General features: G+C 30.4%; 1 protein-coding gene across 2 annotated transcripts; it reads left to right on the forward strand.

Annotated features, from left to right (window-relative positions):
* The first annotated feature begins 1,718 nt into the window (after positions 1–1,718).
* Positions 1,719–12,536, forward strand: LOC105158549 (MADS-box transcription factor 23). 2 transcript variants are annotated; one of them, XM_011075332.3, is made up of 9 exons: positions 1,719–1,839; positions 1,915–2,132; positions 7,707–7,785; positions 9,710–9,771; positions 10,608–10,707; positions 10,909–10,950; positions 11,062–11,145; positions 11,445–11,602; positions 12,166–12,536. In XM_011075332.3, the coding sequence occupies exons 2-9, from the start codon at positions 1,951–1,953 to the stop codon at positions 12,167–12,169; spliced, it is 711 nt and encodes a 236-aa protein (XP_011073634.1). In that variant the 5' UTR covers positions 1,719–1,839; positions 1,915–1,950; the 3' UTR covers positions 12,170–12,536. The 2 variants fall into 2 exon arrangements, with proteins under 2 accessions (XP_011073634.1, XP_020548071.1); XM_020692412.2 differs by having other exon boundaries at positions 7,707–7,779.
* Positions 12,537–13,137: the final 601 nt, after the last annotated feature.

The following is a 13,137-nucleotide window of genomic DNA, read 5'->3' on the forward strand; positions in this document are numbered from 1 at the left end:
CTATGACCAAAACATTTGCCATGGGTTGTAGCTATGGCTAATGTTTTGACATCGCTTGTAAAACAATGGTTAAAAGCCGTTGTGCATCCATGATTAATTAGCATTTGCAAGTATTATTATTTTTGACAAAGGCAACTGACTATAACAAAAAATTACATTTATTCTAGCGTCACTACAAGAAATATATCATTCCGTCATGGCTAATTGTCATGGTTACCAATAAATAGTCGTAGCAAATAGTTATTGACTACAGTCGCACAAGGGTTATTGGCCGTGATTTTTTCTACGGTAGCTAAAATATTTGTCATGGCTAAAAGCCGTGGCAAATATTTTTGCCACAACTTTTAGTTGTCACAAATAATTTTTTCATGATAGAAAAGCTAGTTTTTTACATTGATTTTATTTAACTATTGTTAATTATAGTAATTTACCATTAGCTTTAGCCAATCATTAATATTGTAGTCAATAATAATTTTTTTTTAGTGTGTGTTAAATATAGAAATATAAGAACATAAGCCTTTTCTTTATTGCAGTCATATTTTGTACTATGAATTTAGCTATATATAAGAATTGTCCATCACATTTATGAAGACTTTGTTTACCCACATGATATATATGACATCTAATTTGATTACTGAGAGTTATTGTCGGAACATCTCTACACTTCTAACATCTGCTTGTATTATAAATCAATGAATTTTGACGTCATATATATACATATAGATACCGGAAGTAATATGATCTGTTTGTTATAGTTAATTATTAGGATTCAAAAATAACGTGATGAATACTGATTAAGTATGAATATGCAGCGATTATTAGCTGTTGTTCTTGCAAGTGACGCCAAAATATTAACTATAGCTAAAATCATGACAAATATTTTGATCATAAATTAAAACCATGACAAATGTTAATTAACTGTAATCAAGAATTAGGTTTCAGATTAATTTTATTTGATCGTAGTAAATAGTATTGATTTACCATAAATTTACTATGATGCATACATATTTATCTCACGTTAATTTATTAATTTATTGAAATTAATGCAATATAAAATCGCAGTTTCTATTGAAAAAAAAAACTTCTATTTCTGACAGTGCCCGAGAGCTTCAAAGTTTGTTTTAGAACATGGAATCTTAATTATAGTCGATGTTTTTTGTTTGATTTAGTAATTAATTTTGAGAAGGCAGAAAACTGAGCAATCACATTAAATTTTGCTTAGCAGTACGGATTGTCATTAATTTGGTGAAGCTCGAGACAAAGGCGTGCCAACATTAAATAAATTATTATTATTTTTTCTTTCTGTAAAAAAAAAAAAAAGAATTGGAAACAAAACCCTATCTCTTACAACCTTTCCCAGATGGACTTTGATTCACGTGAAAATGCCAAAATTAAATTAGCCAAAAAACGCTGAACTTAGTGTCTGTCCAAAATTTTCATTGTCAGTTTTTAAGGTTTTAATGTTATTACTCAAAAGGGAAAATATTATTTCCCCTTAAGGAAAATACTAAGGAAAAAAAAGAAAGCACGACTCTCCACGTGTCGAAGACCCATAAGGCGACGGCGCAATTGAAAAAAAAAAAAAAAACCATCATACTTTTTGAGTGCTAAGAATGACATTTTAGTCCTCGAGCTCTTGAATAATTTAGTTCAGGACCCCACTTTCTAAAAAATAATGTTTTCTGGTATCCAAACTTTTGATGGCAAATGCCTCATAAACAATTCATTTGCCTATAAAAAGAGCTTGACTTTGATATCAACCTTCTCTATCATCTCCCAAGAGTTAAATTCTCTCACATTTGTTGAATTGCAGACTTTTTTTCTGAGCTCAAGAAAAAGGTAATCTTTTTTTTTTTTTATTTTTTTTTTCTTTTCTTGCCCTTCATTCCTAAGTGATTTTCTCCACTTTTGCAGGAGAAACCCTAGAAATTTGTCTTGATCATAGACGTGATGGGGAGGGGGAAGATTGCAATCAAGAGGATCGATAACTCGACGAGCAGGCAAGTGACGTTCTCCAAGAGGAGAAGTGGGCTTCTGAAGAAGGCTAAGGAGCTCGCGATTCTTTGTGATGCAGAAGTTGGAGTAATCATATTTTCCAGCACCGGAAAGCTCTATGAATTTTCAAACACCAGGTTCGAATAATTTTGTTATCTGTATATTTTTATTTATTTTTTAAATAATTGAAATCACATGTTAAAGAAGCTGCTTATGAGCTAGTTGTAGATCAATAATGCTGCCCCGAAAATGCTTGATACCCTATTTTTCTGCTTTGATTTTCCTGAGAAAGAACAGTAGTTGCGATGAGATTTGAATATTTCTTCCTTTTTCTTTTTTGTTAATAATGTTTATTACATCCTATATATCCTCAAACTACTTTAATGTACATATATACTATTAGAATTTACATGATTTAATTTCATGAATCAACCATATAATAATGACATTCCTATTAAGTAAACTACTGCAAAATATATAGCAATGAACCTTTAGTTTATTTACATATGATTTTAAATTTTGAATTTTTTAGTTACATATATTGGTAGGGAAGGTCGATGTAATTCCAATTATACAAGAATGTATGTATATACTTTAAGAAAACCTAAAACTTTTGATAAATCCCATGATCCATTTTCTTTCCTTCGTAGATTTGTTTTTTTCATGTCTCTTATATATATTATCTTACAAGAGAATTTGTTGTTTCTACGCCTTCAAAAAATTTGGTTGAGTATTAGTTCTCAGAGGCTTTGCTATCAAAAGTTTATGAGTTGAAAAGCACTGTGAAACTGGCAGAGAACTGTAAGTGTTGGAGTTCCATATATATATATATATATGTAAGTATAGAAATATACGTTCACAGGGTACATAAGAAGTATATACATTCACAGTTTCCCATAGGGCTTCGGCATATTCTACATCTATCTTATGTAATTACTAGTACTCCAATGAGTTCTTAACAGACAAAAAGAACCTGTCATATATAGGTTTTTGTACTACAAATATATTGTCTTTTTGGATTGTCTATTTCTATTAATATTTGAATTTTCAATCTGCTAGACCTATATGTATGTGTGTGTATATATATATATAAGTGTGTGTAAAAGTAAACATTTTAATTGTACACTTGAGTTACATCTCTGACATGGAATATAACATTAACCAGACAGCAAATTGTAATAAACAATCCTAACTACCAACAAATGTCATAAAATTACTCAAATATATGAAGGAAACTGTGATACATGTATACTTATTGTATATATCGCCATACATTCTAAAGGATATAGGAGTTAATCATATACAGTATGATATATGTATATATATATATATGCTCGCAAAGAAAAATCATAAAATTACATATTCATGATCAATACCATCGAGTAAGAGTTAATGATGTTTTCCAAAAATCGTTGTAGACTATGTTAATACTCTCTCGAGTTAACCTTATGAAGAAACGCACGAATAGAATAGAAGGATACATAAGAATGTATATATATTTGTTCATTTCGTATGATAGAATAACAAATATATTATAAAAGTTTACATTATTAGAGAAGAAGAATATATTTGTTACCGCTAATATCATGTTCTACGTACGTCATACACTCAAATCGAGGCATAGAAACTTCTTAAGTTCAACATACCACTTAGAGCAATGACCAATGTTGTAGAACCAATTCAAAGTTAGAAAGTTGTTAGACACAAACGAAGTTTTAATACTCTTTCAATCTAACCGTGTATCGTCTCAAATCTTTGAGCATCCATTTCTTGAAGGTTATATATAGTGACTTCGTGAAATTTTTCTATGAATGAGTTTTCGGTGAGGTTGGATCGTATTTTGTTTATTCCTCACCTTATCAGTTTTAAATTTTGTATTTTGTTTTCATTCTAGCCGATCTCTAGGTCAACTGTTCAGTGAAAATTCATCGAAATTTGATAATCTGACTTGTTATATTTTTAGGGTAAAAATGTCATTATATATATACTTTTTAAAAATAGAAAATGATCTTTTCTATATAAAAATATTTTTGAAAGTGTGTATAATATTGACATAATTGTCCCTGAAAATGTAACTGTCAAGTCACACGATCAAATTTCAACGAATTTCTCCCTAGAAAGCTGATCCAAGAACTGAAATCAATAACATATAAACCGTTAGGAGTATATATGGTGAGAAAATTAATAAGGAAATCGGATTAATGTGATTTTAGGTATAAATTTAACGGTCAACTTACGATAATTTACGACAAACTTTATTTTGTTTGAAATTATATATAAAAATAAAGTTTTTAATTTAAAATAACCTATGTATATAGAGAGAGAAGATTGAACAGCCAACAAACCGTCACTAACTTCGGATCGAATAGTGAAAAACAAATATTTTGAAAAACAATTAAAAAGAAACAAGTAGGTATAAGTGTTTGTGCGTGTGAATAATTTTGTATTATAGGTAAAGAATTTAAGAAACTAGAAAAAGGAAATAATGAAACAGCCTTTTGTTACGTACATGAGTATATGGTAATAGTAAAATGTTTGTATATATTCATTGAATCTCTTTTTATACATTTACCACATATATCATATGCATTATGTAACATCCACCGTTTACAAGCCATATAAGCTATAGATACAATTAAGCTTTGTCATAAGTCGGAGCTTTCAAATTGAAAGCAAGCGTCTCACCTTCACATTGATTGCAAACGAAGAATTTGAACGGTTTAAAAGTTCCAAGACTTCCTTTCACTAGCAAAACATTTTCAAGACAAAAAATAAACGATAATATCTTGAGCAATTGGGCATGTATCGTGCCGCAAACTCCAAAAGAAATTATAGAAGACTTAATAACCTTTACATTCATAAGTGGTAAGATGAGGGACTAAAGTAAAAATATACACAACAAATAATGCTAATTTTCAATTTTGCACACACTAAGAAAATGGTATGTTAGTAAAACGCAATTAAGATCGAGTTGTAAAATGACTATTTAACCTTTGAATCTAAGAATATAAAACAACAGGGTTTAAATAATAAATTTACTAAAGAATCATTCATGCCTGATATCTTCGTAATGTTTATTACTTTTGGATCGGTAAATTTAATATATTTATATAGTTGAAAGGATGTCTTTGTAATATAGTACTAATAGAATTTCATTATCCTAAACAAGCAAAGGTCATCTTCTTACCTGAATTATATATATATAATGTGTTTACATCTTGGAATTTAACCTGAAATTACACATTTAGTCCCATAGAATAGGGGTTCATACTTTCAGTCATTTACTTTAATAAAATTTTTCAAATTGTCCTGAAATTGAAAAAACTCAATACTTTATATATATATACTTTACGAGATTTTCAAAATGATCTCAAAATTGGGTAAACTTGACATATATTAGTCCCATGTTCAAATTTTCGTAAAAAAATAGACAGCGAGGACACGTGCAATGTGTGTATCTATAGTTGTATGAGTAGCCAAACTAACAACACGGGTAACAGACAAGCTCATTGCGCGCGTCCTTGCCGTTTATTTTTTGACAGAAACTTGACATAGGACTAATGTGTCAATTTTTTAGACCATATTATAAATTTTATAAAGCATAGGACTAAATGTGTATAATTTCTCCAATTTTGGGATTATTTCTAAAGTATAATAAAGTAGAGACTTAAAAGTGTTGAACCTCTTATCGTATGTGACTAAAATGTAATTTTGGCTGAATTTAATTTTCAAATCTTTTTTATTGAATCAGTTTTAAGATTTTGAAAATGGGCAGATGGACATCAAAGGAGTTGTAAAATGATTGTATATATACATTGTTACAAATATTACATTTTTATCAGCAAATGGCACAACTAAACTGGACTACAGTTCATATAGAATGGTAAATTAGTGGGAAAATTACATTTATTTGGTCTCATAAATTAGGCACGATATATATTTAATCACATTGCTTATGAGATTGTCGAAAACAGTCTCATAACTTAAAAATTCTGATCCATACCAATTTTTATTTCAAAATTAATGAAAAAAATCAAGTGCAAATCACGTAGCAATTTTATAATACAAAAGATATCAAATATGACTGACACGTGATTTTTTCCATCAATTTTCTAAGAAAATTAGGCTGGTGAACCATCTTGCGACTTATGTGATTATTTTCAAAAATTCCTCAAGTAGTGAGACTAAAAATGTATTAGAATTAAGTTATATATGGGACAAAAAATGCAATTTTTTTGGTAAAATAGTTATTAGATTAATGTTTAAACTGCTGAGTGGATTTCATAGATCTTATTATCGATGGCGTCTCTCTTTAGTATATTTGCAAATTATTTGTCTTCGTGTATAGTTATTATGTCTTTTACGTAGATGAATATTTTCACCTTATTCATCAATTTATGACATACGTACGCCACTGGAAAAGATCATGCTAGGACAGTAATAGAACAACCTCTTAAGATTATTGCTGTCTTAGAAATTTTCATAGTCATGCTTCTTATTACCATATTGCCTTAGCTTTAAATGTATTGCAGTTATTGACTCCATTCTAACAAAGATATACTATACTTAACCCCCTGCAAGTTTTAAAATCTTAATGTATGAGAGTAGGGATAATTACATTTTTGGTCCTCATATATTGTTACTAATTCGTTTTCAATTCCTGCTGAGAATACCCTTAAAACTTCAATATGTTTAGTATAATTATCCCATGACAGTATTTTGCTCAATAATTAAAAAAAAACAAAAAGAACCATTAAATAAGAAAATATGTTTTAGGTCCTGTAATTATAGCGGGTGACACTTTCGATCCTCTCCGATTTTAAATTTGCAATTGAGTACTATAATTATAAAATTGTAGCACATTAAGTCTACAAAATTTGCAATTGAGTACTATAATTATAAAACTTTAGCACATTAAGTCTATATGTCGCCGTAAACTACTATATTTGCAGGAAACTGGCACATGACCTTTTTAATTTGGAATTTTTATTTTCCCCCGGCAAGTACCCAAATTTTATTGTCCACCACATTGTTTATGATGGCTCCCATTCTCGTCCATGTCCATCTCAAGCTGTTTGTGCTGATGCTTACTACCATCAGTGGGATGCTTTCCTCTTGAACATTGTTCCATGTTTGGCCGCCAGCATGGAACTTCTCCTTTACAAATCTCATGCATGATCATCTTGTTTCACTACCCTAAGTTAATATTAGTTCAACTCCACCTGATAGCCATAAAAAATAAAAATTGTTATTAAATAGTGATTATGTACAGTTTCACAATTCTTGTATTAGCCGTTGTTGCAGCAGATAAGACTGAAAAATTAGCCATAGCTAAAAATCACTGTAAATATTTTGACCATAACTAAGAACCGTGTTAAATATTTTGGTCTATGGTTTTTACCACAACCAAAATTTAAGTTTGTGCACTGATTTATTTGATCATGGATGGTGACGTTAATTTACCTTAGTTTTTAAACCGTGCTCGTCTCTAATTCTGTATCGTCACAATCTTTCGCCATCTTGCTGTAAAGTGTGAAGTACATGAAATGAGGATTTTGATTTTACTATAACTTAGTGACTGCCAATTGCTGCCAAAAAATGATATGATATATATATACCTCCCTCATGTTTTTTCAGGATTTTGATATATAACCTGACTTTTAAAAAAATTTAATAATAATTTTTGGGTTATTTTTGTTCAACTGCTTCAGCATGAAATCAGTGATTGAGCGTTACAGTAAAACAAAAGAGGAACATCATCAACTGCTGAATCCAGGGTCCGAGGTAAAGGTATATATGATTTCATCAGCCCATTCAAATTTATCATCGTGCATGGTGTTCCAGCAGTTCGTGTTAATTTATGTTGTCTGTGGAGTAGCCATACAGAAATTTTTTTAACTACATTCCCGCAGCCTTATTCCCAAATGACACAGATTCAAGAACTTTGAAGTTGGATTAGGATATCTTGCTCTTCTTTAAATTGTCCAAATGTGGGAAAAAAATTACACTTTTAGTCTTATGGATAGGAGGTCTAACGCTTTTATCCTCTGCTTTGCATAATTTTTAAAATGATCCTAAAATCAGAAAAACTTGACACATTTAGTCTTGTACTTTATGATATTTTTAAAATGATTCCAAAATTGAAAAAATTGAACACATTCAGAGCATAAAGCAAAGGACTAATGTGTCAAGTTTTCTCAATTTTGAGATTATTTTGAAAATCCCATACATCACTACACTAAATGTGTCGAGTTTTTCAATTTTGTTATTATGTTGAAAATTTCATAAAGTAGAGGATTAAAAGTGTTAAATCCACTATATATTCTATAACACTAAAGTGCAATTTCACTGCAAACTTGATTTAACATAATCCAATTGATCATACAGTAACTACAATAATATTTGTTTCGGGAATATTGATTACTCTCTTTTAATTGTAATCAATCATTACGAAACAAGTATATTTTATATTTACTGTCTGATTTACTTGAATTTCGACTGATCAAATCCGATCTGGACTGTTAGAGATGTGGAAAGTCCAATTGATGTAATGAAAGGACAGCAAATCATCAATTAATGAAAAAAAAGTACCAAAAATCCTAAACATGGGGCTTGGTATTTGGATCATTTTTCTTCTTGAATTAATATACACTTTTAAAATTAATCCATAACAGCAAGAGTAACATATCATTTTGTCCATTGTATAGGAAAATTGCATTTTCATCCTATATTTTAGTATTAATATACTTTTCGTCCTATTGGTTACAGAATCTCATTAACCGTCTCATAAGTTACAAAATTTTTTACTTTTAGTCATTTCGTCAAATTTCGTTAGTATTTTGATAGAAAATATCACACGATAAGCACGAACTATCAACTCTTGGGCCTTGTGGATTACAGCCACGTGCTTATTACATTCCTTTTCCGTCAAAAAATATTAACAAATTTGATGAAATGGCGATAAGTGTGTTTTTTTTGTAAGTTATGAGACCATTAATAAGAATTCCGTCAGTAATTCGAAAGACATTTATTGTAAAATATATAAATATAGCTTACAGTAATAATAAACTTGAAGAGTAAAAAAGAAAGGAAGAAAAATAAAGAAAATAGAAGTAAGTGAATTTCTCATAATATTCCAAAATCCAGCTATTTTCAAGGGGAACGAACTATTTTTTAATGGAATTATGCAGGAAAGAACACAAGCATGAATATTGCTCCGAGCCATTTTCTTCACTTCTTCCTCGTATCCATATTTGTAGCAAGAGTACTGCAATTTTTCAGTTCTAGTGATAAATAGGATGCATGTTTTGAGAAATCATATGTTGTGTTCAGCATAATTCCATTCGAAGATAGTTCGTTTGTCTTGATCAAACAGCTACATTTGGAATGTTATGTCAGAATTGAAATCTGAAACAAAATCAAAGGAAACACCTCATTGATGTCTAGCATTATGTTCTCACAGAAAAATGAAGAGAATTGAGTTCGACGAGACTAATAATATGCATGTGTATCGAAAATATAAGGCTCGGTTATGTTTTGACCCAACCGATCCGGCAAAAGAGCGCAAACTCTGAGGTTGTTTCTTAAACTGATCGAATATCAAGCATTGTAGTAATTAGGTTTTTTGTTTAATCTTTTGCTCTTTACTCCTGTCACAATGCGAGGACTCTATACATACCCTATGCTTAATAATCTGTTGAATTATATGTTCTAGTTTTGGCAAAGGGAGGCAGCAACTTTAAGGCAACAATTACAGGATTTGCAAGAAAATCATCGGTAACCTCTTGTTTATATACATACATTATTACAATCAAAATGAAACCTGTCACTAAGAAATCAATCGTGTATATATATATATATATATATATATATATGTTACAAGATTTTTGTGTATATATGTCTCACAGAGACTACTGAAATGCTCGGGTTATAGATCAGTTGCTATTGAAGAAAGTAAATTTACATATGTATGCGAATTAATCCTTCAACTAATCACTAGCAGGTATTGCATGCACCGTATAGGTAAAATTGCAGTTTTAGTCCTGCATGTTGGGGGTGGGAACAATCATCCTGTAAATAATGCAATAGCAGTTTTAATATTACAGTTTATAATTTTGCGGCAATTTTAGCCTTTTCAAGAAAAATTCATCGAAAAACTGCCAGAGCAACTGAGAGTTTTATGGGAATTAGGATTTTTTTGTCAATTGGATGCGAAGGTGGCTTAGGTTAACTTATTCCGTTTTTCTTTCATCTACCTAACAACGTTTTCAGAAAATCTCACGTAAGAAAAAATTCTAGTTTTCATAAAATTCTCAATTACTTTAGCGGATTTCTGGTGCATTTTTGTTGGAATGATTAAAATTGCCACAAAATTATAATTTTTAGGACTGAAATTACTAATGCATTACTTAACAGGACGACGGTCGCCACTCCCTTAACGTCCATGATTAAAAATTGTAATTTTTGTCTATATCATATATCATGCAATTACGAGAAAGAGTAAATTCCTTACTTCGATTCTTTAGATTCCATTGCACATTTGCTGAGATATATTTAATAATTTCTCTCCTCGTCTTAGAATCGACGTATGTCTAACACTCAGTTTGAGACAGGCAATTGATGGGAGAAGAACTCTATGGGTTGAGTGTCAAAGACTTACAGAGATTAGAAAACCAACTGGAGATGAGCCTGCGCGGCGTGCGCAAGAAAAAGGTCAGCAATTTCTGTAGCTGTCATGTCTGTTGGAGTATAGAGTCTGACCCTTATACGCAATTCACAACAATTTGCTCCCCGACAAGAACTAGAAATTATGCTAATATTTAGGCGTAATTCATTTTCGGACCACATAGAAATACGTTTGTCGTGTGGCGATTTGAATTCCTCTCTAAACATGACCTGATTATGGCTTGGCAGGACCAGATGTTTTCTGAGGAGATTCAAGAACTCAGTAGAAAGGTATAGTATTTCCAATGCGCATCAAATTATAAGCATGACGAATCTACACAAAACATATATAATTACTCAAATACAAAAATATTTATTGCTCCATTGGGTTCATCATTTCAGGGGAATTTCATCCACCAAGAGAACGTTGAGCTGTACAAGAAGGTAAAACTCATCGAACAAGAAAACATGGAATTGTACAGAAAGGTACGTACTATATAATTAATACTAAAAGAACTATGACTTTCGTTATGGTTAATTACATAGTTAAAATTAAAAATTATGACGAATACTAATTAACTACAGTTGTGCAACGGTTTTATATATTCGTCTTTGTTTCTGCCAGAAAAAAAAGCCAAAACATTAGCTAAAGCTCACAACATTAATGTCAAATGTTTTGGTTATACATAAAAGTATAGCGAATATTAATTACCGTTATCAGTTTTATTTGACCATAGATCACCGAATTCTGACTATTAATTAATACTGAACTCTTTATGCAACAGGCTTATGGTGCAAGGGATGTAAGTGCAGCAAATGGAACTGGATTTGCTGCTAATTACGGTTTCACTGTTAGCAGAGACGTGCATGGACCGATACAGCTTCAACTTAGCCCGCCTGCGCCACAAAATTCTGAAACTGCAGAAACAGCTACAGAATCAAGGTAAACTGCAACAAGCCGACTGTGAAAATATTAATAGATAAAAGGATAACATGACTCCCTAACAAGAGCCGAAAGCAATGAGCTTCTTTTTTTAAGAGTGCGTGCATGATCGGAGTCACATTATTGTGGTCTTTTTATGTTAATGGAATTAATTTTCTTGCCTATAAATATTTTCACATACGAATAAAATGGAATTAACAGTGTGTCCTACTACGATCAAGGTACAATTTAGGTTTGTCATATAATTATACATTTTTTTGTACCTATAACTTGTTTAATTAGGTTGTAAATTGGTTATTAACATTTTTAAATTTCTCGATTTTAAGACAAATTTGGCAAGAATTTCTTGAAATTTGTCGAGAAGTGACATCATAATTCTGACCAACCCTGAAAATTCTAGCCATTTTGTTCTAAAATCACAAAAGTGAAAAAGGGCGAATTACCGTTTTACAATCCTAATAAATTATAATTCTAAAGGGACAAATGACTATAATTACATAACTAAAAAATACAATAAGCTTCATCAATGTTGTCTTAAGTGATATAATTTATAACTTTTACAGGTAAGGGTAAAAACGGCAGTCAATTCTTGTACATTAGCAGCTAATGATATAGGGTTGGATCCCAGCTGCAATAAAGAGCTAGCAAGCATGCATGGAGTGGATTACCTGCCGAGATCAGGCAGCTGCATAAAGAGGGGTTTCTCCAGTGTACGTACGTTGCTGGGAATTGAACTGCCTTTGAAACATAAATCTAGTATTGCAACTGTACTTATTAATTACCATAAAAGAAATGGTTTATTTGCCTCAAATTTGTATTATGCAAAATCTCTAATTTAGGGGACTCCACATTTAGATTAATTGTAATCAGATGCAAATTAATGTAAAATATTTGGCTTGACCTGGAACTTAATGCATTAATTAATTAATATAAACTCAAATTTGAAGAATAAATATGCTACCAGACAGAAACAAGCATAGGTACAAAAACATTTATAGTGTTTGAATTCATTTTTTGAGTGTTTTGTTGAATTTTGTGGAGAGAGAGAGAGAGAAATAAAGATAAATAAATATGTATTAGAGATACTGTGTATGTTTGGATTTATTTTTTAAGATAATTTAAAATAAGTATTGTCTGTTTGATGTTGTGTTTTGAGAAGCAAAAATTACTATTCATTATCAAATCATATCTCTTTTATATATATATTTATATATATGTATGTATATATATATAAGTGTTTTATGTTTAATGTTGCGTTTTGGGTAACAAAAGTTACTATTCATTATCAATTCATTATAAAATTATGTATCTTTTATATATATTTACATATGTGTGTGTATGTGTATATATATATGTATTTATGCCAAATGAGATAAAAAAAACACGAAACTATGATAATATTGGATATGTTTTGCCAGATTTCAAAGATAGCTTCAAAATAAAACCAAACATAGTTAATTTGGGAGAGTTAAATAGAAAAAACAAAAAATTATTGTCAAGGGAAAAAACTGAAGGGAAACATAATATAAACTAAT

This window comes from Sesamum indicum, linkage group LG13 (assembly GCF_026168435.1).
Source record: "Sesamum indicum cultivar Baizhima isolate 11 linkage group LG13, ASM2616843v1, whole genome shotgun sequence".
Classification (NCBI taxonomy): Eukaryota; Viridiplantae; Streptophyta; class Magnoliopsida; order Lamiales; family Pedaliaceae; genus Sesamum; species Sesamum indicum.

Bases quoted from the DNA above. Each gene is read 5' to 3' on its own strand.
- LOC105158549 (XM_011075332.3), top strand. From the start codon at position 1,951: ATGGGGAGGGGGAAGATTGCAATCAAGAGGATCGATAACTCGACGAGC. The intron at 10,708-10,908 runs GTCAGCAATTTC...ATGGCTTGGCAG, and splicing joins GCGGCGTGCGCAAGAAAAAG to GACCAGATGTTTTCTGAGGA. The intron at 11,146-11,444 runs GTACGTACTATA...TTTATGCAACAG, and splicing joins ACATGGAATTGTACAGAAAG to GCTTATGGTGCAAGGGATGT.